This window comes from Antedon bifida, chromosome 8 (genome assembly GCF_963402885.1).
Source record: "Antedon bifida chromosome 8, ecAntBifi1.1, whole genome shotgun sequence".
NCBI classification, from domain to species: Eukaryota; Metazoa; Echinodermata; class Crinoidea; order Comatulida; family Antedonidae; genus Antedon; species Antedon bifida.
In genome coordinates, this window is record NC_136233.1 from 3512077 (window position 1) to 3539340 (window position 27264).

The following is a 27264-nucleotide window of genomic DNA, read 5'->3' on the forward strand; positions in this document are numbered from 1 at the left end:
ATAAATTAAATTTTTATTATTCATAATCTGAACAAAATAAATGGATATTTTAGTTTTTTACTAGTAAGCTTAATTACGGACTGAAACACAATAGCGCGTCGGCGGTTTATTGTCATACGCAACATTTAATTATGATTAATTACGTTTACGGTAAAGTTACTACTATTGAAAATTACAATTGGTAATAACAATGTTGATTCATGGAGTCATTAGGATATTAATACATTTTTATATTCTTATGTTTTTTAATGGATTTTTGTTTTCCATTTAAAGTAATAAAGATTTTAATATTGATAGATTATGAACAAAAGATAATGACAAAATATTAGTGTGCTTGTTCTATTGTTAAATATCATTTTTTTTATTTGTAGTGATTTAATGTCCTGATTTAATAATAATTCAATTCATTTATAATAATAATTTTTGTTTTAATTGGTAGTTTTGCCATATTATTATGTAATTGTACTGTGTGCTCAGTACTGCACTTTAAGAACATTGGGGTAGGACTCGAACCCATGACCTCCAGATACTGTAGCTGCTAAGCCGGGTAAAGCCTGATTCTCATACCTCTAAACCACCAAGCTTGCTCTCTGTAATAGCTAGAATTATATAGTCAAACCCAATGAAGCTGCAGGTACTGTACCAATATGATTTTGGTTTTGATAAGTACCCACATGATCACTAAACAAAATATATGTGGGGTCAATTTTTCCCTCCTACCCAAATAAGAAAAAAAAGGAAGATGAGCAATATTTTATGTAATACACCTCAAATATGTTACTTGCATCTTGTGGTTTTTAATTCCTTACATCATTCATTTGGTAAAGGTGGTAAACTTGTTATGGCACAAATTTGACAGAATCCTTGTTTATTGTTCTTGTTACCTTTCAAAGGTCATAGGTCATTGCCAACCACCTATAATACTCCATGTCAACTTTGAACTCTGTGACCCAAGTTATAAATCATTTAATGCAATAAAATATAATATTATGTTAAACAACTTGTAAAAGTGTGTTAACCTAGTTTTAGTTTTATAGTTTTAATATGAAACATAATTCTTCTATTAAATTGTTTCTTAACTTGAAAAATTAACTTAAGATTAAAAATACATTTAAATTTCATAAAGGCATTTGCTATTTTAGGAAAAGTTAAGCAAATATATTTGCTTGGATTACTAATAATCCGACTTAAGAAAAGAATTAACTTTTAGAGAAAGTTTGAGTGATTTTTTTTAAAGCAAAGGGCATGTTTTTAATATTTTTTTCTCTACAAAATAAATTTTTAATAGTAAAACTGAAGATTAAATAACTATTATAATTTAATTAATATTGAAAAAGTAGTTCATTTGAAACTACAGTTGCCTTACATTTGACATACATATTCATAAGGTCACATTTTGTATGTTAATACATTAGTAATAAAAATGAGCATTTTAATAGCGTAATTTCTATAAAGAGTTAATGTTGGCTGCCGTAAGATTGATAACAAACTTTAGTTTTAAGTCAAGACTAATTTAATTGCAAGAAAGTTAATATACAGTAATTTTTTATTATCAAATATTATAAGATAAATAATAATTGAAAAACAAAGATACTACTGTAGATATTATGTTGTAATCTTGCTGAAAATGTTCAAATACTTCTCTGTTTTAGTTCAAATTCATAGAAATCTAAACAGCATATTCCTGATATGAGTAGTTATTAATTATTAAATAAGCAATAATTGAAAACAAAGATTCAAAAAGTATTAATTTATAATATCAGCATTTAAAGTTTCTTTCTGATTCACGTTCTTCATCAGTACTTGTTTGTGCTTTTAAAAGTCTATTTCGTGCCTAGCTTACCTGGATAAACCAACAATAGCCCTTTCTCCTCAAAGAGCAAGATATAACTTGAAAAGCAAAAATTTTCTTTGAACACCACTATCCACAAATTATTTTGTCTTTGATAAAAAATAATTGAAAACAAAGATACGTAAGTATTAATTTATATCATTTAAAGTTTCTTTCTGATTCACGTTCTTCTTCAGTACTTGTGCTTTTAAAAGTCTATTTCGTGCCTAGCTTACCTGGATAAACCAACAATAGCCCTTTCTCCTCGAAGAGCGAGATATACAGTAACTCGAAAAGTAGACATTTTCATTGAACATCCCTGTCCACAAATTATTTTGTCTTTGGTATTCCATCCAAATCTGCTTCGTTTAGGAGTACTTTCACGTTCCAATTTAGGTTCACCTACGTACCCTAGGAATGGCTATCAGCTATTTTGTACTTCATTATCATTCAACTGCTTATGTACCCATTACACTTCTGGTTAAAAGAAATCAAATTTATAAGTAAAAGCCACTGGAGAAAATAAATATAGGTTTAGTACAATAAGAGTAAATACTAAATATAATGGTAAAAAGTTGTTTAAATGCCTCTCTCACTTTCTTTCGTCCCGGTTATTTACTTTCACATTTTACATTCAGTTTTTATAACACAGTGACAGACAGATATATAAGAATAGTAGGTAGGTAGGTGTTGCTCAGAATTACAGTACTGTATATCCTTCCATGTTACAGTATGGGGAAACTTTTCTTTTCTATGTTATTTTGTCATCTTTTGCTTCCCTTTGTTTCAGGTTTTTTACATTTTTATTAGTGTTTACTTGATGAACATGTGAATTACTTAATCTTAATTATTTTTTTATAGTTAGACACTTAAAAACAACTCATCATTTGTGTCTTATTAACAGATGTTCTAAACAAACAAAATCAAAATGAGGTTGACGCGAAACAAAGATAAACGTGTTGTAAATAAAAGAGAACAATAGTGATAATTTAAAATATATTATAAACAAAACTTGCAAATTGACTGTACACAATAAAACATATCTCTTGAGGGAAAGATTGTTATTTTTAATTATAAAGTATTATTAATGTTTATTCTGCCATTAATCAAATATACTTTAGATGACTTTTATAGGTAACAACTCAAGAAGACTTGATACTTATGATTTTATTGCCGAGACTATTATGCTCATAACAAAGTACCATTTTTATATGATACATAATTTGTGTTATGAAATAAGATCTAAATTATTATATCCAAATTAATATAAAGAAGATATAAAAACATCCAATAAATAATTAAACAAGTTTGTTCTACCTGTTATTCATGTCTATACCTGATATGTTTTTATCCTATATAAATATGTTTTTAAATTTTTAAAAATATATAAAATTTAATTTATAAAATACACATTTTAGCAGGATCAAGTATAAATAAACATTTGACCGAAGAATAACTTCTCTCACACCTCTCTTTACACCAGTCAAATATTTTTTTTTTCAATCTTTTATTTCGAAATTTCTGATCCTTTAAAGTAAAATGACTTATAAATTAACAAAAAAATAAACTTTACTGAATTAAAATTATATTCAAATGCGGTAAATACATAGTGATTGTATTCCATTGTAGATAATTTTAATTTATTTCTATTTTCAACCTAGCGATGTTTTTATAGCTATTTTTCTGAAACATTGTAAACCTTTAAAATGTACACAGGCGACAACCTTCTGTTTAACTTAATTTTAATTTAACCTTATAAACTAAATTAATGTTCAATTTCAAATATGGAGTTACATTTACACAATTTAAATATTTTTTTCAGAACAATTGTGAATTTAATGATTTCTGCACAACGGGTCAAGGTGTTAAATTACATACCTTATACAACCTGTCGTTTGTTTAATTTAATTGTAATTTAACCCTACTTTTAAATAAATTAAATTAAATGTTATATTTCATTGTATAGTGTATTTACCTAGGTTCCATATTACACAGATATTCTGATTTCTTGTATGGTATATCAATTATTATTTCTCTCTTGGCAAAAATCAAAACAAATTGTTGATATTGAGGCGCAAAAAAATGGTATCGAGTCTTGGGAATGATTTGAAAAGTGCATACATTGCCAATTGTATTGTACAAGAAAAGGATGAAAAAAAACTGTTGGCTTCTGATGCTGAAAATGGCACAAAAGCAAAACAAAATTTAAACATTATTTAAATATAAATAAATGTGGTATTATATATTTATATTTTAGTTTATTGACTCTCACCGTACATACAGTATTGTAATATAACGCATAGAAAACAAATAAAACACACTAGATAGAACAAAATATAACTGTAATAAATATATAAACATCACAGGCACAGAATTAATTCTAAACCGCCCGGTGATATACTGAAATTTAATTAATTAATTTTGAAACAATAAGATGAGGAAATCTGTGAGAATGAGAAAAAGTCGCCCCAACAGAGGATCGAACCCAGAACCTTCTGAACCTATGTAGATATCCTAACCATTACACCACTAGGGCTTTCATGGTATTTTTTATATATTTTTTAATGATGTCACAAATGTCAAAAAGGTTACTGTATTATAAATCTTTAATTTATAAAATTTGTTATCGGGAAACTAGGTGAATTGAAAAGAACAAGAACGTCAAAATGAGGAATCAAAGAAATAAAAGTCGCGATGTTGTATTGAGATAAATTCGTAAGCGGAAATCTTGTTGCTAAATGGTAATAATGAAGAACATGACTTTATTGGATGTAATCTTGTTATTTATCGCCACGCATTCATTTTATCTATCTTGTCTACACCTATTTGCAGTGTAAAAAGGGACATTAATTCTAGACAGAACTTAATGAAACTAAACTTCATTAATTTTCATGCGTCGATAAACATATTAATCCGTGTTGTCATTCAATTAATGAATCAGGACGATGTGTAAAAATAATGTTTAATTCAAATAAATGTCTTTTAACAACAAAAGGTAGTTTTTTATTCAAATATAAAAGATGAAGATTTATATTATCATGTATATAAATATCAACAACACAGACTTTTTTTTTTAGTCTACTTGTTTTCTGTAGTCTCTAAAATAAAATACATAAAAACGATTAAAAAAAATAAAAGTACAGTATCCTCTGTATATCCTTTGTGTTATGTTTTGAAATTACTTCTCTAAAAAAACATGCCAATGTATGTTTTAAAGAAAGTGTGATTTAAAAAAATTTATTATGAAAGGAGGTGAGTATAGTTTTAGACTTTTGACTTTATATTATGATATTAAAGGAGAAAAAATAAATTTAGTGAATAGATAAAATATGTTTAGTAATAGTACATTTTTTCTTTGTAGTTATATTCTAACAATTCAGACGATTAAATGGAACTGATTTAAATTGTTTTAAATTATTTCCAAAATGATAATTAAAGCAAAAAAACAAATAACATTATCTACAGCTTATTCATCAATCTGCTCCCTAATGTTGTAAAAATCAAATCAATATTTTTGCTCATTTATATGTCCACATAAATAATATGAATAACAAAAGAGTTCTTATCAATGCAATTTGGATCAATTATATTTGTCTAGAGCCATCTGTTGAATTTTGCCCAATATCATTGTATGTACGATGGCCAATGAATTACAATAGCAAAACGTGACAACACTGATGTTAAAGCAAACTGCATTTATGGTTGTAACTAGCGTTTTGTTAAAAATATCTGACATTTTTATTTCTAATTTTAAATTGAAATTCGGTATCTGTCATTTCTTATCGTGTGATTTATTTTTGACGTGTAATTGAAAAGATTTCAACTCATTTTAACAATATTTACTAAATAACATTTTTTTTTCTTTTCATGGCAATACACTTCTTATTTTATATCTTTAATATTAATAAATAATTTTTTCATCAATAAAATTGCAAGTATGTACAAATATGGTGTGATATTTGAAATTATGAAAAAGTGACTAAAACAAGTTTTTCATGAAATTCTGAGTACGCACAATATACGTTTGATATCTTTTGACTTTTAAGTTTATTTTTCCTAAGAAAAATATTACTTTAATGAATACATTATAGACATATACTATAACATCAAAATATCTATCATACAGATTATTTTTCAAGTTTATTTATCATAAATACTTAAACAAATATTTTTTTTTATGTTTGCAACTAAAATCTGTAGATAGTAGACAGGCCTACATAAAATGTATTTTACTGCTAAAGGAAATGTTATTTATTTATCTCCAGGGCTTCATTATTGACTACAAAATCTGTATTTAATTACAATTTATTAGTCATAAAACATAATATTTTGTGGTTCACGACATCATGACGGATTAGTATCAGGGGAAGGGGCTTCTGGGATGTGCTTGCAATCCGTTCTAACGTCGTTCACGCTTTGCAATCGTGAAGACATTCACAATATTGATATACTCAATATTTAAGTGCAATGCACTCGGCGAATTCATAATATATTTGATGATCTTGGTATTCAAAAAGAAAATTCAATTTTCCAAGGTCAATGACCTTTTGAGCAGGTGTTTATATTGGGCTCTTCAACATAATAAAACTATACACTTCTCAATATGAAAAGTACATCAAGTTGAGTTTATTTAGTAATCTGAGAATTATTAGCAACAAACTGCTTAATGGACTCCTGTGGCGGCCAGGATGTTAACGAATGATATTTTATCATGTAATATTACCAATAAATTTGGCGATGGAAAATTATCGTGACAGGAAAAACCTGATTTTTACACCGATTTCCCTGTTATCCTCATGGCATAATTTGTCCTGTATCATAGGCAAAAACTGTAATACATGTAGTGTCACATATTTATCACATGTGACAACTGTATTGTATTAAAGCTTAGGATGACGTATGTCCTATGATACAGCCATCACATGTGATACATAAGTGACACTGTATTACAGCATTTACCTATTACTTTCACATTTCCATTGATTTACTTACTATACTATTTTGTTTAGAATGGGTATATTTAAATTTTTATGTTTTTTATTGAGTCGTCAGTCTTTTATTTATTTGCGTGTTTATTAGTTTCATATATATTTTATAGTTGAATCATTAAAACCAAAACCTGAATGTGAGTACTGTAGCTTAAATAACTATAACTCATGACGCCTACAAAACAACCACAGACAAAATTTAACTTGTCATTTCTAATACAATTTCTTATCAATTCTCAATAAAACTTGTTATTTTAATTAAATTTTTACTTTATTACAAAAATCTCATCACCATTAAAACAATTAAATGGAAATATTTCAATGTAGACGTGAATAAATGACAAGAATTGGGTCTAAAATCTGTAAATTCTCTGCCAATTTTCATCAGGTTTTATATTTGCGAATCGAGGCCAGGCCATCGCAATTCTGAATCAGTCGCAATCTCTCCAATAAATCTGGGTTAAGGTTTTAATGCTGTACGTATTACGTCATATTTTCGGTTTTCACTGACTTCTTTGTTTATACGATTGATTGTGCATTTATATTGTAATACTATGATAAGTACAGTAGTGTGTTTTTGTTTTTAATTTAAATGTATATCATACAAAAACAAAACAACTTCAACAAAGAAGAAAATCTAAATAAATGGTTTATTTGACGAACCACTAAAAAATAAAGGTTCCACTGGCTTTTCCAGTGTATTTATATACATTATGTAATATTGCATAATATATTTTTACAGTTTATATTATATGTATATTCTACTTTATGACATTGATATTGATATTGAACCGATACAACAAAATATACAAAAACACTAAATATTTTCCAATTTTCTTTGATATTTTATTTTTTACTGTTGAGAGTATAATAAACTTGACAATTTTAGACCTAACATTTTTTTAATGATTTTTTAAGATGATATTAATTATTGTGTGTATTTATTATTTTATAGAAATTTTAAAACTGAAATTTTATTTTATTCTGTGTACACTATATTCATTTTATTGTTGGAAAGTTTACGTTTGATATGTGAAGCCATCTCTTTTAAATCATTTTTTAAGAGGATTATTAATTGTGTGTAGGCCTATTTATTTATTATTTTATAGAAATTTCAAAACTGATATCTTCTTTTATTCAGTGTGTAGACTATATTTATTTTATTGTTGGAAAGTTTACGTCCGATATATGAAGCCATCTTTTTGCAAGAAATTTATTAGTTTTACTGTGTAATATATCCGTTCTACCTAAACTACTTATAAATTGCAATAAATTGAGGTAATGCTGTTTCAGTAGTGTCAGCTGATTGCCATTTGATTAAAGAACTCTTTTAAAAGGAAGAAAAGATGTTCCACGATGTTTTATATGTAGGCCGACCGGAGTAGAGTTCAAAGCGTGTAGCCAGGTGGAAGGGCCTACACATTACAAGCGTCATCTTTGATTAGCAACATTCACATACCTTAATCTATTCTTTGAATATATTTAGATATAATTTACTCCTGGAAGTGCAATTAAATGACTTAAATTAGCATAAATATTTACAGAACAAAAATTGGTTGATATTATGTTGATATGAATTTTCTCATATCGTTTTGTTCTCAATATTTCAATTTTACGGTCAGGTCAATAAATGTCCCCAAAGGGGTTATGGGAACTGACCCCACATATCAGTAGGAGAAATACATGAATTGATTGATACGTAATTGTTCTTTATTGTTTTTTAGACTGTAAGAAAGTATAGAGATCATCCCGTTTAGTCACAGAGCCAATCGCCAACTCTTGTTTATACTGTAGTATTTTTGTGTAATCCACCATCTGTACATTTCATCCGAAGGACAAGGCACTAATAACAAAACTTGATTGTCTGAGAATTATTAATAGGAATAAGAATTATAAATAATTAGGACATACTATAGATTTTAAACAATTTTTTCTTTTTCAACTTATTATAGAGCAGTCTATACTTGGATAATAATACATATTAATATATTCATAAAATCATAACCTCAACTTATAAGTAATTTAAATATAATGATTCATAATTAAATTTATATGAAAACAATTTAAAACCTTTAAAATTATTAGATTAACAAAGTAATAAAATTAATTATTAAGTAAAAAAATACACAAAAAAAATTATCATAAATTTCAATTTTAACATTATGAAATTAATTCAATTGTATTTCACATTTTTAACAACACATGTTCCTGGTGTGTAAAATTAAAGTTTATCGCCAGCATGTGTTAAGAACATGAAGAAAATTAGTAAATTAAAAGTGCTATAATTTACAAGACGATGTAGCAACATGATCATAGAATATTTAAGAACATCTGACATTAATCCATCAACGTGTCAGATGATCAATTTATTACAGTATTTTGTTTCGTTGTTAATTATTAAGCCATTTTTTTTTTGCCCTTAGGTCAATTTCATTAAAACTTTTACTTATTTTTAACTTTTTAGGCCTTAAAATAGTTATTTACCACACTAAAAAAAAAAATTTTAAAATTCATTTTATTGAATAATTTATGACTTTGCTGGAACAATCTGTTCTAATAATTAACCCTTAGTTTTACAATACCTTTGAGAACCTATTAATTTTGAGTTGGACTCAATAAGGTACTCACTTTTAACAACTCTTTTATCAACTCTTTTATCTTCCTCTTAAACGATTTTCTTGTAAATATTTTTAATATAAGAAATATAATATAAATGCATTGTAGATTTGTGAATGACTTTATTTTGCCATGGTGTTTTAGAATACTTTTTCCAATCTGTTTATTTTCTGATGTTTATTAGAATATTATGCATGTAATATACACATTACACATTCATAGTTGATTCTTTTTCAGATAACCAATGTTAAAAATAAACCATGTTGCGTAAATCTGAATTTGTGATTTTTTAAAAACTTTTTTGGAAGAACTATTCTAGTGGATTTGTTTAATTGAAAATATTATGTCTTAATTTATTTTTTTTAAATATTAACATTTATTCCTTTCCCTTTTTTTCTACTACTATAAAGGACAGACCTCCAAAAATTTATCTTAGTAATTAAGTACAATAAAGATGCAGGCTTAAAAAAGTATTTCAAAATATAATTTTTGATGAAAATAATTCTTTTGTTGAATTTTATATATTTTTCTAAGATTATATACTGTAAAAAAAGAAAAAAAATGGAAGGAGTGAATGCTACGGCTTTAATCCGCCCCTGGATAAAGATAAACAGGAGCGGGATTAAGTTAATGCGTACTAATCTCATTTGACCTTGAGGAATATAGATGAAAACAGAAATTGTTTGTTCGTCCCATCTGCTCATTAGTATCTTTCGTACAAACACGCTATGACGTGAACTATGCATCGCATTTCACGCCAACACTCTGTCAAAGTGCAGTAACTCTTTCCAAAGAACTATTTAATATATTTAACCAAATATAATCCCATGCTCGAATATAATCCCATGCTCAAATTTAATCCTATGCTCGAGTATAATCCCACCCGTAATTTAGGCTAAATATGGACACAAAATATGTGAAATATTTGACATTTTCCAGTTAAAATACAAAATAAATTATAAAATAGATAATGTTTTTCATATCAGAAGTTTACATAAATAATACATTTTCATTACTTCTTTGTTTATATCCAATCAAATTTTTAAAATACCATGAAAGCCCCAGTGGTCTGATGGTTAGAACATCTGCATATCAAGTATAGTTCCCGGGTTCGAATCTCGGTTTGGGATGACTTTTTTCTCATTCTCACAGATTTCCTCATCTTTATCGTTTAAAATTTACTTGATTAATTTTCAGTACTGTATATCACCAGGCGGTTTAGAATTTCTTCTGTGCCTGTTAATGTTAATAATTATAATATTAATATATTTCATTAAAGTATTAAAAAGGCATCATTTTATTTAGATCATGCCGCTTTCTTAGCTTCCCTTGTGAATTGCGTATCAACTCGATATTTACGTTCACATTTTATTCAATTCGGTTGCAGTTTATACATTGAACTATTTTCAAATGATGCCTCTTATTCCCTGGTTACTGAAATTCAGTTTGGCAAATGGCGCGCATAAATCACATATTACGCTCCGCAAAACTGACATCGAAGTCATGTTAAGCGAGTTCGTTTAATTACCAATACGAAGATGATTCATGTTGGCTGTCCAACATTTAGTCGATTTTGTTTCTGAGTTATGATTTCAATATGAGTTTTTTTCCATTTTCTTTCAGTCGAAAGGACCTATCGTTAATACATACAATACTTGCAAATGACCGAATTCTATGTGAAATTAATCGTTTTCATGTTGCATACTCGCAGACTACGACATCCGTTATTAGGAAGTTGTTATTCAGTTGTAATTTTGAAGTGGCTGATTGATTAAGAAATATAATTTAATTTGTCTGGTATTTCAACCCTGGATTAAAGAATAAAATAGATTTAAATATTTACTATATAAATGAATTTGTAATTTGTATCAGTACGGAATCCACATAATGGTCTCACACACAATGATAAATATATTGATAAACAAAGCTTTGAAAAATATGAAAATTATGGTAAAATCATTTTAATATTGCCATAAAAGAACATAATACACAGGTATTATAGGAGGATTGGATTGGGTACTGTTTTGGTGATGTGAACCTTCCTTGTACTGAACAAAAGGATTAGACTAGGTAGAGGTGGGGGGGGGGGGGGGTGGGTATTTTAGGGAACATTTTCAACCAGTTCAGCATAGAAAAATGCTACACAAATCTAGCTTATTGCTACACAAACAAAGTTGTGTAGCAATTCTGGTGTTGACCAAAAGGAGTTGAACCAATGTCTTTGAGAATGCTAAGCAAGTATATATTACCCCATTCTCCAGTGCCATTAACAATTGTAAAATGTATTTATATATATATGATAAATCATAATGAAAATACATAGTTTCCACAAATAGTTTACTTGTATATTAATGACTTTGCTAATTGAATTTAGTAATCTGTTTAAAATAATCATTTAAAAATTTTTCCCATACTTATCTATATCTTGATTCACATCAATTTCAAATAATCTGTCAAAAATCAAGACTGAATATATAATTGATTTATTTGTTTCATATGCGATTGCCATAAATAGCCAAATTACAAATGAAAATAATTAATTAGTTGATTAATATAATGTAGAACAGAAGGAAAGAACGTTTATTAATCGAATTATTTAGCATGATGTCTTGTGACACGGAAGCATATTAAGGATGATGTTATAGCTTACACATTTTTATAATGAAAACAATAGTGAATTGGTGATTAATACAGTAGATGATACATAACGGAAGAAAAACAACACTCAGAGAGCGCAAACCTCCGCCAAGGCATCTGAAAATTGAGTCACATGTTCCCATACAGCTATGAAACCATACTTTAAAATCTTATAAAAATCGGGCAATAACTTTTAGAGTAATCCTGAACAAATATAGAAACAAACAAACACACAAATACAAACACACGCAATCGACTTCATAACCTCTCGTCATTCTGGCGGAGGTAATGAACAAAAAAGGGGCATGCGCTTTGTAACCATTTTGCAATCAACACGCAGGAAAATAATTAAAAATTACATGATTTAAATTATGATAATTATTTTATTTTTAATTTATTTTTACAAGATACATCAAATAATGATTAAACAGAGTTGTTAAGATAGTAATTTATAAAATCATAGATTATAAAATTAATTTTAATTAATCCTTAAATTATAGAATCGATTGATTTAAATAGTCCATAAAGACGCCCTTATGCAATGTACTAGCCGACCGGTTACAATGTATGGCTAACCTGGAGTTAGTACTCCTAAATCAATTCGTGTGAAATATTTCTGATTATTTTATAATTATAATCTAAATATAAGGTAATAAAACAAAGCTCATCCAATCAGGATTGAATAAGAATATTGGAAGTATTATAATGACCTATATAATGGGATGGTTGTAATGGACTGTTGTATGAAGGATAATCAATTTACATTACATTGACAATAGATGTGGCAATCGGAGGTCACAGGTATATAAAATTATAATTAAATCATATAATACGTAGTGATTAATTCATTGTTCAATGTAGAATTACTTTGGTTCTATAAAGCTCTGTCTACACTATCAAACGATATGTGACAAAAAAATGTGATGTGCCCATATATGGACATGATGATGTCAAATCACTACCATATTTGAGCACATCACTACCATATTTGGACACATCACACTTTTTTTTGTCAAATTAATTTGATAGTGTCGACAGAGCTTAAGACAACATTTTATATAGATTCATGAAATTTGATTCCTTGGATAACCTATATTGATGAATTATTGCCCCAGTTTAACCCATTTCATCTTGTTTCCATCGAATGTAAAATGATTAAAAGTGGCAAAGAGAACATCAGTGAATGACGTATAAATTAGCGCTGAATTGCCTCTCTGTGGGGAACATTAGTCTAATGTTTATATACTATGACTTTTTTGACATCATCGCAAAGTACAGTGTTCTCTACTAAACTAAGCATGTTCTTATTTAAAATCGCAAAATAAAGTGCAGTTAATGATGTACTGTACTCTGATAAGTAAAGTAATATTTATTGATTTCCAAGAACAGTACAATTTATAAAACAGCATAAAAATATGAATGAAAATAAATACATAGATTAATACAAACATTAAACCTGAGAAATTAAACATGGAAAGTTGGGGATAACCCTTTAAGCCCAAAGGCTTGTTTTCAAAGGGGATCCCCATACCGATTTATAATCATGTTTTTCGACATTGATAAAATAATGTTGTGTTTCTTAAAATATAAACATTACTGTACGTCACAATTAATCTTATTCAAAATATATTCTCACTTATATTATCAGTAGATAAGCTATTAACTTATAATAAAAATGAAAAAAAAACTCCACTTAACAAAATTTTGTACTCTATTCGCCATCAATTTATGACTATGTTTTTATTAAATATTAAAGTAATGTTGTGGTTTCGTAAACGTGACGTCTTAATATACCTTAAATAAATACGTTTGACGTCATTTCCAATAACATTTATAGATCTGGTGCGGTCAAAGATAATTATTTTCGTGAAACGATGTTTAGTTTTTTTTTCATAGATCAACTTTGAGTTAGTTGAAATTCATTTATTAATTCATATTAATATGTACCGTAAGACCCCAATCTTTAACCAAAATTAGTATTATCATAGAGATATTATAATATCTCTATGGTATTATTAACTCAATAATTAACCAATAGTACTTTGATGTCATTCTTAGGAATTTGTATAGTATACCAGTATAATATTAATATCTTGATATTTGATTACTTTTCAAAAAGGCAATCATTGTATTAATAATAATAAGATATTTTCAACATTTATCATTATTATTATTAAACATAATTTGTAAAATTCAAGAGGAAATAATGGTCCAAATGTATGGAATTAGGTTGCGCTATTAATTAGTATTTGTGAAAACCGAACCAGATTTGGTGCGTACAATACGTGAATGATGTCCTGGATACTGTAATCACTTCATTAAACGGTATCAATTTCAAGATAATAGTATCGATAATGTGTTATTAATGGTTTTGGTCGTTTTTTTGTTGTTGCGGTAATGACGATTTTATACGAAGGTGACTCGTCTTTTCTTGGACCCTGTCCAACCTAATGTGTGGGTTGCAAAAATCAATAAGGAAAATTTTTAAATCGAACAAATTTCCTTTTCAGTGAACAAACAAAGCAATTTCAGAGTCAGTCTTAATGACATGTGCTCCTGTCAACCACAATGCACTTAGTCGTCATGGCAACAGATGACTGTATTATCCACTCCAGCATTTGGTCTTTCATTAAGTTAATTAGATAGAATGGATGGTCGAATTAATTACAAGGCTCTTTGGAGGTTAATTCCGAGTTGCCATAGCAATAAATGAGTACGCTTGTTTTCTACGGTGCTGGATGATTCATTTTAAATAGAATAATAATAAGGAAATATTACGGAGCTATTAAAGATTCAGTTTGTTTACATTGAGTATTAGGTAAATGGATTCGCACTATATTACATCATAGCGTAAGCTCTTTAGGATAAACTTTTTAAAATAATTAATAATATTATTATTTTCTAAATAGACGTAAACAGGAAAAAATTAAGCAATTAATATTTGACATGTGTCATGGCAAACTCTGGGTTTAGTGAAAACCTCAATGAGCGCGCCAACGTACTGTATCTAACGTTGTGCCCGGTAGCAAAACAAATTACCAGTTCAGAATGCCAGGCCAATTTAACATTGTGGGCCAGTGTTCTAGTTGGCACAATACTTTGTGGCAAGCCCAATGTTTATAGATCTTTAGGTTTTAGATCATACAGAATGCCTTCTCATCACCATCATGATTCATTTTCATCATGATTCATTATCATCATCATGATTCATTGCCATAATAATTCATTATCATCATCATGATTCATTGTCATCATGATTCATTATCATCATGATTCATTGTCATCATGATTCATTGTCACCATCATAATTCATTGTCATCTTGATTCATTATCATCATCATGATTCATTGTCATGATTCATTATTATCATCATCATGATTCATTGTCATTATGATTCATTTTCATCATGATTTATTATCATCATCATGATTCATTGTCTTCATGATTCATTATCATCACCATTCATTATCATCATCGTCATCATTCTCAACATCCATCACCATAAAAATACATATCAACATGATCTCCATCAAAACATCGTTTCGGCCATATCACTATTTATTATATTTCTATAAAAATATTCATTAAATGTTCATCATTATCCCATTTATCAGCATCATTCCCTGAATCTTTCCCTAATCAAATATCCTACTCTATACTTATATTTCCCGAAACCATATCACCTTCCTCTGTATTTCCTTTTTCATCAACATCATCTTACAACTGACCCCTGACCTTTCAATCTTAATTAAATCAAACTTCACGCTTCACTGATTATTGTGAATTATAATAAATCTGTATCTAAATTTGAAACTCTGAATTCAAAACTTAATTTCCTACTAATTAACAACTACAGAATATTCCTTACGGGCAAATGAATTTTGCAAGTGAATATTACCGTAACACTTATTTTTTATCCAGTTCTTCATTATTAATTGTGATGTATTTATTTATTGTTTCTTGTTTATATATGCCAGTGTAATTTGAAATACAGTATTATGTGTAATACGGAAATCTTGGATTTTACATGAAATATGATGAATTATATTTTTATTTTTTGTTATTCTTGCAGGGACAAGTTCAGAGAAATTATCTAACAGGATTTAACTATAATAATAACGGACGAATTGTACCAGCCAATCACTTACACCACAGCAGAATGGAAGAGGTAGGTACTGCATATGTAAAACAGTTATCAAAGGCCAATTTACACAGACGAACAGTAATGGTAAGCGGAAAACTGTGTAGCTTGTTGTCCCATGTAGAATCTGAATGACTATCTATCCTGAACGGGAACCGCCTGTCCGCTCCGCTTTGTGGGTAAATGTTTATTTGGTAGGCGGAAAACCGCATAACTTGTCCCACATAGAGTCTATATCTATCGGAAACCTCTTGTCTGCTCCGCGTAATTGTTTATTGTGGTTTAGCCTTCAGGCTACATTACATTTTGATGAATTTTGCAATAAAGACCAATATATATGAATATCAGATTCTATATTTTTATTACCATTACCGCTTGTCTGTGTGAATTGGGCTTAACAGTTACATTTTGCTGATTTTTATCTGTGGTTTGTTAGAAAACAGCAGTCATAAATTACTATTGAAAACAAAAGAACATCACAAATGGATGAGAGCATGCTTCTCCACGTTATTATAATAATAAATATTCGTTTGCGATTTCTTCCAACACTCAATTATCCTCAATCCACACTTTGCTTTTTTCATAATCAGAACGTTTTGTTTACATTGGTGCCTGTCATAATATTATTACTACGGAGATTTAATTTATCGTTGGTGGCAGCATCTATATGAATTATATTTATTTTGGCAGTCAGTGGGAAAGTGGGAAAAAGCTTCCTACTTTCAAAGAGTTTTATCAGATAATCTATATTGTTTTGACAACTCTTGTAACATGACCACAGTGCTGATTTTGCCACTGAACTGATAGGCAGACAACTTTCAAATCCTTCTTTAATAGGCCCTGCATCAGTCCACATATCCACCTGTATAGAGGATGATAACAATCTTTTTTTGTTTTTCTAGACATTTCACGCTCCTAATTTTGGCGATGAAGATTTCAACATCCCACACATCTCACCACCAGCCACTAGCAACATCTCCAGCATGCCGTTTGATGGCTCTGCACCAGTATCCACCAGTTTCAGAGATTCATTAGCAGATGCCAGTTTCCCTGGAGAGAATCGTGACAATTCACAAGGAATGCCTCTGTCGCAAAGCAGTGGAGGCATGCCACAAGGTGGAACAAGTATGCCACCGGCAGGAAACACGATGCCACAACCCGGAGCCGGCATACCACCAGCCGGTCCAGGGATGTCGCCAGCAGGATCTAGGTTGTCACCTCCAGGGTCAGGGATGTCCCCAGCAATGTCACAACCAGTAATCACCTCAAATTACACCAGTACAACGATGCAGTATACACAACCACTGACACATATGACAGAAGCGCTTCCCTCCACAACTGGTGCAGGTTTCTCACACGCCGCTGTCAACCCACAGTTCCCCCCGCAGAATGTCTTCATTCCACCAATCACAGAAAACGATCCTTTCTTCAGGCAAGGTCCTGTGAGTTCGTCGATGTCCCAGGCTAGTTTCAGCACAGTTCCTTCAACCACATTCCATAACGTCCCTAATGTATACAGTCATGAACAACCTCTTAGCCAGTTCTCAACAATCAGTCACTCAGCACTGAATGATCAGCTGGGAATGCAGTTAGGCCGCATGCAGGGTAGACCATTGATGCCAGGGATGGAACACTTGACACATAGATCGTCACCTAGTAGTAGCACTAAAAGCTCACCAGTGAAAGAGTCAACGAGTGATGACAGCGATGATAACACACCTTTAGCACAGGTACAGATACTTCACATTTCACACATGTTTAGTGGGACAAAGGGCCCTGGTTTAGCACTTCTAATGGGCCCTCCAATGCTGGGTAGTTGCAGTGGGCCTGCTAATGATTGGGCCTAGGTTTAGCCACTGCCACTGTTCATATCTAATTTGAAACATCATCATACACGTTCATTGTGATGCTTTAAAGTTTATAGCTCCATGGTGACGCCACCATTTTTTGGAAATAAATGTTTTATGATTGATTGATTGTGAGGCTTTGAAGTTAAATTTTATGTTAATTAATTCACAGTATGTTGCGAAGAAAGCTGCCGAGAAAGAAGTAAAAGAAAAGAAAAGACCTACAAAACGAAAAAAGAAAAAGGACCCCAACGAGCCACAGAAACCTGTCTCTGCATATGCGTTGTTTTTCCGTGACACTCAAGCAGCTATTAAGGGTCAAAATCCAAACGCGACATTCGGTGAAGTGTCAAAGATTGTGGCGTCCATGTGGGATAGTCTTGATGTTGAGCAAAAACAGGTAATTTATTTATTTATCTTCTTTCTTTTGTTAAACGAAACTAAAACAATCTTCTTCTTAAAAGAAAAAAATTATAATTATAAACATAATTGGCAGAATTGTTGATTGCCGTGGCCAATCAATCAAAAATGTAATCAATTTTATTACAAAAATTAGAATAGGAATAGATTTTTAATTATGCATAATTTTATTATTTAATTGAAGAAATTTCTTTTGTAGGCAATTATAATGAATTCATTACGTTCTACAATTCGACAATTTTGAAAAGAAATTCAATTAAGAAATCTTTATATTTGCTGCTAACTTGATTTGTTTATTGTTCATGCATTCATTTGTAAATTACTCGGTAATCAAAAATCAATACAATCAGGAGTTGAAAGCCCAGCAAAAACTGCAAACAAAGGAAAAGAAATGACTGTGTATAACAACATTATGTTTGCCAGCCTAATAGTTTTTCAATAAATTTAACACTAATAAACTAAGGGGGTTGAAAATTGTATATTCAACGATTCTAAAAAGAACCTAACAGACGTGGTATAGAGTCAATATTCTATCAACTCTCCCAATACCGGACACCTTTGGGCTGGCTTAATACTAAGATACTGAAAAGCTTTATTTGTCCACTATCACAAACCATGGATTAAAGTATGATTTTTCATAGTTTTATTATTGTTGGCAATGTGGGTTTTCCGTATGCTGACTAGGCTATTTGATACACCATCCACATAGCCAGTCGGCAAATTGGGAGTCGGCAAACTGGGAGTCGGCAAACTGGCCTAGATCCTAATAAAATAACAGTAGAAATTCTTCTTAAAGGTTGGCAATTATTAGTACAGTACGATAAAAACACATATATATATAAAATATGAACAAAAATTAATATATAGAATACACACATATTATTGCACAGAAACCTCTGTTTTAAAAAGCGATTACAATTAGGAAGTTAAAAGTTAAAACAAGATAAAATAACTTAAAAAGTAATGTCTGATCTCCAAATATTGTGGTTTTCTGATTCTTTCAATGGTAAAAAAGAATTTGGAAATGTTTGGACCTAAATTCTGATATAACCAAAACCTTTATTAGGTCTGTACACAGTTTTACGCACCAGGCAGCCTAAACCACAAGAGTGCGCGCTACTAATACCTAAAACCTTTTTCTTGTTTTGTTGATAACAAACTTTTAAAACTTCATTAAAGTTTGGCTTGTGTATAGTATTCTCTTTCCATTTGTACAAGCATCACTGTTGACATATATGACATTTCCCTGTTGGATTACATTAATTATGTAACATATCAAGTTATCTGTATAGTATTGCGAACAGGTTGGCCACGTTAACATACGTGAAGTAAGTACTTCATTAAATGCCTCTTGCTGCCGCTTTGTAAATACATGTTCGTCAGAAACAAGATATGTTTTGATCATTACTGACGGGAAAAGAACGTTCAACTCATAACCTTTCAATCAATCGTAGTAATGTTTGCAACATAATCAATCATTTGATATTGCATTCTGGGAAATGTTCATTCATGCGTGACAACTTTGATTTATTATGCCGTTTTCTAATCATCTGTATTGAGCAATTTATTTCAGATATTGAATTCAGAATATGAAAGAATGAAAATGTGATTGTAAAAAAAAAACAAAAAACTGTTGTTCTTTGTTCTATTTATTTATTATTTTTATTTTTTCGTTTTACTTTTCAGGCCTACAAACAAAGAACAGAAGTTGCTAAGAAAGAATATTTAAAGAAATTGGCAGCATATAGAGCTAGTCTTGTTTCAAAGGTATTCATGCTTTTTTTTATTTATATGTTTTCTAATCATCAGACCATGTTTTAAATATTTTACCCTTTGTCGATACATATTATGAAAAACCTGCTTTGTTCATTTAACTTAAAACCATGTAAAATTTAAATGATTAAATACAGAAGAAATTTGTTAGTTAAAAGCTAGACATTATTTGCATTCCACTTTGCTTTGAATTTAAAAAAAAAAATTAATGAGATTTTAATTTAGCTGAAACATATTCTACTATGTTAAATCTTATAGGCTGCGGTAGATCAAGTCGAAGCAGAAAAATCACCCACGAAACAAAAAAAAGTATCACTGTCGCCCACGACGGCCCTCTCTCCTCATTCAATGCCGAGGATCATCGCACCAAAGCCACCGCACATGCCAGGTGCTGTATCAATGTCGCAACAACAAGGAATGCATCCTCAAATGGTACAGAATCCGATTGGTGCTCCAATGCCACCAATGAGCTATCAGCACTTACCCGGTGACCCAATGATGATGTCACAAATGGTACAGTAATCTATTATTAACTCCTCTCCTATTAGAAAAAAAGAACCTCTATTAAGGGGACACCTTAATATTACATACATTTTTTGCTAGTACCAATTGAAAGAAAGTTATTTTAGCTTTATGAGTAATCCTGGTATGTTTCTCAATATTTTTTGATCATCCATGGACAATTTATGCCTTTCTGTCCCTGCAACAAAAATTGTTGCCGACAATGCGTTCTCTGTCCATGGCCTGAAACTTTGGAACAGCATCCCTATAGATATTCGACAGGCTTCATGTTCTCATTGTCATTTTAAAAAACATCTCAAAACGTACTTGTTCCCTAAAGTAGCTTTTCAATTTTTTTGTGGTTTCTGTTAATCTCTCTGTACAGCACTTTGATCTTCTGGAAAGGCGCTTTATAAATAATTAATAATAATAATAAGTACCGAATAAAACAATATAATTTTTTCTAGCAGGGTGTTGGCTCAAACGGTTTATCAGCTGCGATGTGCACACGTAGCGGATGCAATAAACCAGCGATCATCTCACCGGAGTGGGACAATGAGTACTGCAGTAACGAGTGCGTTGTTAGTCATTGTAGGTAAGATTCTTACTTGCGTTTTCTGTGTAGATATGTTGATGCTGCATGTTCAACATTAGTTGATGTTGTCACGTCGTTTGCATGATGGGTAATGTGTTATTTTGCATATTTTTGTTTGTAGATACAAATGGTTTTTCTTGTAAATTATTAAATGATTTAGAAAAATGTTACTTTTTCATAGTATATAGTAAAATGTCTCATTTATGTAACTCTGTTTCGCTAGCGTTTGCGAGTTGGTATATTTGTAAATACTTTTGTCTTTATGGGCTTGTCCCACTTTTGTTTCATTTTTATTTACACATTATTAAAACATATACAAGTTCTCTATAAATATCACAGGCACAGAATAAGATCCATTTGGTCATTTATGGGCATCATTTTCATCTTCAATACACTTTTAAGCTGTGTGGCATTTTTGTAATTTCAATTTTACTTGATTGTGCAAATTCTGTTGTGAAAATGGAATAAATATTTATGTGTTTAAAAAATGGTACATACAGTATATAAATATATGTAAAGCTTATGTCTACACTATCAAACTAGTTTGACAACAAAATTGTGATGTGCACAAATGTGGTAGTGATATGCCCAATTATGGTAGTGATATGACATCATCATGTCCATATATGGGCACATCACATTTTTTTGTCACATAAAGTTTGATAGTGTAGACAGAGCTTAATATACCATTTTTTAGATACCATAATCTGTGACTATGTTGCATGCTGTCATTTGAATATCATTACAATTGCATTTTAAATATTGTGTTTTTTTTCATAATGCATATATAAATGTGCCCATATACAATAATGTTTGAAAAATTGATATAAAGATTAATTTATGTTCAAATTATCAGTAGTCATAAAAAATGTCATAAGAGAAATATAGAGAACTATTAATATTCATATCTTAATAATTGTTATAGATTTTTTTTTTCTTTTAAATTAAAATCTATTATAATTGTCTTATTTGATTGAGAACTTTTACAGTTTTGGCATCAGGGATTTTCCATGTGTAATATCTCCTTTTTAAAATAATTATTTAACTTGTTAATGTTGTGAACTTTGATGTTTGAAAGCTTGTGCCAATTTTATATGTAAATCTCTCACAATTCAGTTTTATTTTATATATACTGCAAAGAGAAATATTGAATAAAAGCAGAATGAATGAATGAATGAAACAATTACCAGTACAAAGTACAAATGTTTGCCAATCAAAAATGGCAATTATATTCAATTTTGATTTCTGATCCACTTTGTTAATATTTTTAAACAAATTTTAAAAAAAAGAATAGTTTTTAATTGTTTTCGTTTTTGTCTTCTCGTTACAGGGATGTCTTTACAGCATGGGTGGCGGCATCCACTACAAATGCATCAATGGCACACACGGTGAAGTGACCAATAACAGCTCACCAATCCTGCAGAGAACATCCATCGTAGTACTAAGTTCTTTTGTACATAGACTTAACAGCAGATCTTCTCCCCAACCAAATTTTCTCCAGTCACTGTAATTTGACTATAACTATCTACACTATCAAACTAGTTTGACAAAATATGGTAGTGATTTGCCCAAATATGGTAGCGATTTGCACAAATATGGTAGTGGTATGACACCATCATATCCATATATGGGCACATCACTTTTTTTTGTCACATAAAGTGTAGACAGTTTAAGTTATATTGACGCACATTATAAGAATCTTGTTGTACTAGAGTTGGGAAATTTAATGGGAGTCTTCAAATGGCCAGTTTATCTTTTATATTATAAGATAGATACAAGTCTCAATTTACCACTTCCTTTAGTAAGGAACCATGTCAAAATCATTCTACTGCAGTTACTGCAGTATTACATGTTGTTACTCTTTAACCTGTTTATTAAATTATTTAGCAAGAATTTTTTGGGGGCAATCATACACACTGTTTATTGCAGTGACTGTCTAAAGTCTAAACAAACAAATCATGCGTTATTGCAGTAAAAAATGCAGTAATTTAGAATAATTTTGACCCATAAGTTTTTGGAATGAGGGTGTCCACCATTGTTTGCTATCAGCTTTTTCTACAGGTCATTTTGTCTGTGTGATATAAATAAGTTTGATCTCACAACATTGCTCAAAAACGATTTGCTAAGTGGCAGATGATGCCAGCTACCGGCCACATAAAATGAATTTGCTACAATTTTTAGGCCTCATAGTTTAAGTTTTTTCTAAGTCATTATTTTATTTGCTATTTTTAACTCTTCAGATAGTTATTATGTATCTCTGAAAAAATATAAATACTGTAATAGGTTATCTTTGATCGTAGAGATATAATATCTTTATACTTTATTCATCCATGTGCTTTTGTTGAATGCAAGCATACATGGCTATCTCAATTGTGACATAGGTACCGTACATAGGGCATTAACAACTGAATGTAATAGTACTTTAATTAGCTCTAAAGCTCTGTCTACACTATCAAACGTTGTGACAAAAAAATGTGATGTGCCCATATATAGACATGATGATGTCATATCACTAGCATATTTAAGGATGTCACTACCATAGTTGAGCACATCACACTTTTTTTTGTCAAACTCGTTTGATAGTGTAGACAGAGCTTTAGTTTACTTATTTCCTAACTACAATTGAACCCCTGTTAATGGAACCCCTTTGAGACAGAGTGTTCCCAAATTGGAGTGTAATTTGATATAGTGTTAAAAAATACACTTCCCCTTGTTTGTTTCTGTGGAATGTACCCCCTTAAAGGGGGGTGTCCCCATAATGGGGGTGTCCCCATAATGGGGGTCCGCTGATTAGGGGTGTGCTAAAGGAGCAATTTTACTGTAATTTAATTCCACAAATTTTACATTTACTACTATACAGAATATTACAGATACACATAGATTTTCCAAACTTACACAGTACGATAAAAACCCTAAACTGTTAATTATTTCAAGGTTTTAAGGAATAAGGACATATTTAATTGATTATTTCTCAACATAACGGAATAATAAAATGTCCTTAGTAGGGATTTAGCAGTATACATCCCATGGCTTGGGTGATAATCATTTGAACCACTTTCAGATCGTTCCATTAGGACGGCCTGTAAATCAAACATTGGAACGCTCCATTAGCAATGACAATCACTCAATAAGAACGACGTCGTTAGTGTTTATTGATTAAAATCCGATCAATAATGAATGACTTAAAGCCTAATTATTATAATAATGTTTATTGATTTCGCCAATAATAACTACTAAATTACTCAACAGGATTATCAAATATTCTCTGATATAAGTCAATGTATGTAAATGTGAATTTTGAAAATATGTATAATTAATTTTCGCACGTAAATATATGGGTTGACATATTTCAGTTCTCTAGATTTGAAATCCATCTTTGTATTCTAGGAATATTGCATTGTGGGAATATTGAATTGTGGGGGAAAATTGCATTGTGTGGGAAAATTGTGAGACACATGCCCTGTAAATCATTAAAATAAAATTTTAAAGCCTTGAATTAAAGTTGAATATTAAACAATTTCACTGGACCTTTTATGGTCATGTTTGAAAACTACTGTACTATTTCCTGACTCCCAAAAACATTTCATTTTAAAAGTATTTAGCTTAAGAAAATAGTATTATTATGATCAGTTTTGTCCCCAACCAAAAACTGTTTATCTTAGTAAATCTGTAGCAGTTCTGGTGTAGAATAAACTAATAGTTACCTATGTATTTATTTCCAATTGGGCCACCCTGTTGGTCTTTAGTTAGAGACCTTAAGCTCTGTCTACACTATCAAACTTTATGTGGCAAAAAAATGTGATGTGCCCATATATGGACATGATGATGTCATAACACTACCATGTTTAAGCATATCATTACCATATTTGGTAGTTTGATAGTGTAGACAGAGCTTTATAATATGTGTAATGAGACAACTCAGTTTGCATAGTGTTATTTTTAATAATAAAAAATGTGCTATATAATTGTTATGATTTTGTTCTTAAAAAACATTGTATAAATCCTAAGCCAAAAATAATTATGTGAATCACATTCGTACGTGTGAAAAGGACTTTAAACCAATTATGTTTAGCACATGATTAAATAGTTAAGGCACACGAACAAAAAGGTTTATTACAAAATATATCCTCTACTGGAGGACAAAATATGTGTAATTAATTTTATTTTCTTATAATTCAAATAGGAATTATTTAGTATGTAAATATGTTGCATATTTGGTGATAATTAAAGGAGCATTGGAAAATCTTATCAGGAATAATGAATCCTAAAATTATTATTTAACTATTGCATTTATAGTCTAGTTAGTTCTGCTGAACATGCATAGCAGAAAAATATTGTTTCAGAGGTGTGTAGTTTTTAGTATGTTTCTGTAGCAATGGACATGCTAACGCACTGCAATAGTTGCTATACAATATTTTCCGAGACTATATTGTAGGCTAGAGAAAATACATCTCATACACTACTAAAGCTAGTAGTGATGAGGCGGGGAGTGTATACCAATTCAACCTACTATCGTTTGGTTGAGTAAATTAAGATTAAATTAATTATGACAACCTTTCTAATCCCAGATGCTATAGTAGGATACTATTGTATGATACTATTGTATGATACTATTGTGTGATACTATTGTATGATACTATTGTATGATACTATTGTATGATAATATTGTATGGTATTATTGTATGATACTATAGAATGATACTATTGTATGATACTATTGTATGATGCTATTGTATGATACTATATAGTATGATACTATAGTATGATACTATAGTATGATACTATTGTATGATACTATTGTATGATACTATTGTATGATACTATTGTATGGTACTATTGTATGATACTATTGTATGATACTATTGTATGATACTATAGTATGATAGTATTGTATGATACTATAATACTATAGCAACACTGTGATATATGCTATACTATTTTAATTATAGAGAGCGAGCTGTAGCATCTCTAATGTACAGATTATCGAAATAATGGTATTTTATATGATTTTTGGGACGGTGGATAAATGATTGTAAATCCATTGTCAGATATAATTGTGTCCTTAATGTCAAAATAAAGATATTCATGTGAATTATTTCTGCCTATGTAATTAATAGTATATGACGTGATTTCATTATGATAATGAAAATGACAATGTTCACATTTGGTTATTTACCCTGTTAAGTCGATTTCATTGCACATTTTACCACTAACTTTGGTGGCCCAGGAACCAACTTTCTCGGTTAAGTAACTAAGCCGCTAAGGGCCCAACGACGGTTTTAAACTGGACAGCTTAGCTAGGGGATGCCAGACCTCCCAACTTGGAAAAATAAAATTTTGGGAGATTTTATGAAACTATAGAGAGTGATATAATACTATGAAAACCATAGAGGGCGCTATGAAAAACTTAAAAATATTGGCATAAAAAATGCGCTGGCAACTCATTATTTCACTTAAACAACGCATGAATGTATTATAAACATTATACTGACCGATATTATTATGTTTTCTATTCCCTTATCAATATTTAGAGTATATTAGTAGAAGTTACAAACCGGTGAATTTGAAAAGAAATAGGTTTTTTTTAACTACTCGTATCAAAAAACCTGTACATTGAATCAAATTATGCTTTTTAGTCGCGTGCAACGCGACTCTACAGCTCACTATGTCGGTCGGTTGGTCGGTCGGTAAACACTAACTTGTATATGACCTTATCTTGATATCAGTTTAATCTAGCTAAGTCAATTTTTCACAGTATATTCCTTATGGCCAGGAATCGATGTGGTTATGTTTTCACGGTGCGCAATAAAAAATTACGCGGTCTACGCACGATTTAACGAAATCACGTTTGTAATCATATCTTCACAACCAAGAATCACAATTAAATAAATTCTGGTACTCATAAATTTCAGGGC

The 27264-nt window shown here is 30.2% G+C and overlaps 1 protein-coding gene across 5 annotated transcripts in view; it reads left to right on the top strand.

Annotated features, from left to right (window-relative positions):
• Positions 1-23281, top strand: part of LOC144850824 (TOX high mobility group box family member 3-like) — a 58743-nt gene extending 35462 nt beyond the window's left edge. For 2 of the 5 annotated variants that reach the window (XM_078708293.1, XM_078708289.1), the window contains 7 exons: positions 16145-16240; positions 17116-17943; positions 18233-18460; positions 20167-20247; positions 20512-20766; positions 21222-21349; positions 22680-23281. In XM_078708293.1, coding sequence (XP_078564419.1) covers positions 16232-16240; positions 17116-17943; positions 18233-18460; positions 20167-20247; positions 20512-20766; positions 21222-21349; positions 22680-22746 — 1596 coding nt within the window. In that variant the 5' untranslated portion in view covers positions 16145-16231 and the 3' untranslated portion in view covers positions 22747-23281. The remainder of the gene's footprint in view (positions 1-16144; positions 16241-17115; positions 17944-18232; positions 18461-20166; positions 20248-20511; positions 20767-21221; positions 21350-22679) is intronic. The other 3 variants (XM_078708291.1, XM_078708290.1, XM_078708292.1) reach the window with 3 other exon arrangements.
• Positions 23282-27264: the final 3983 nt, after the last annotated feature.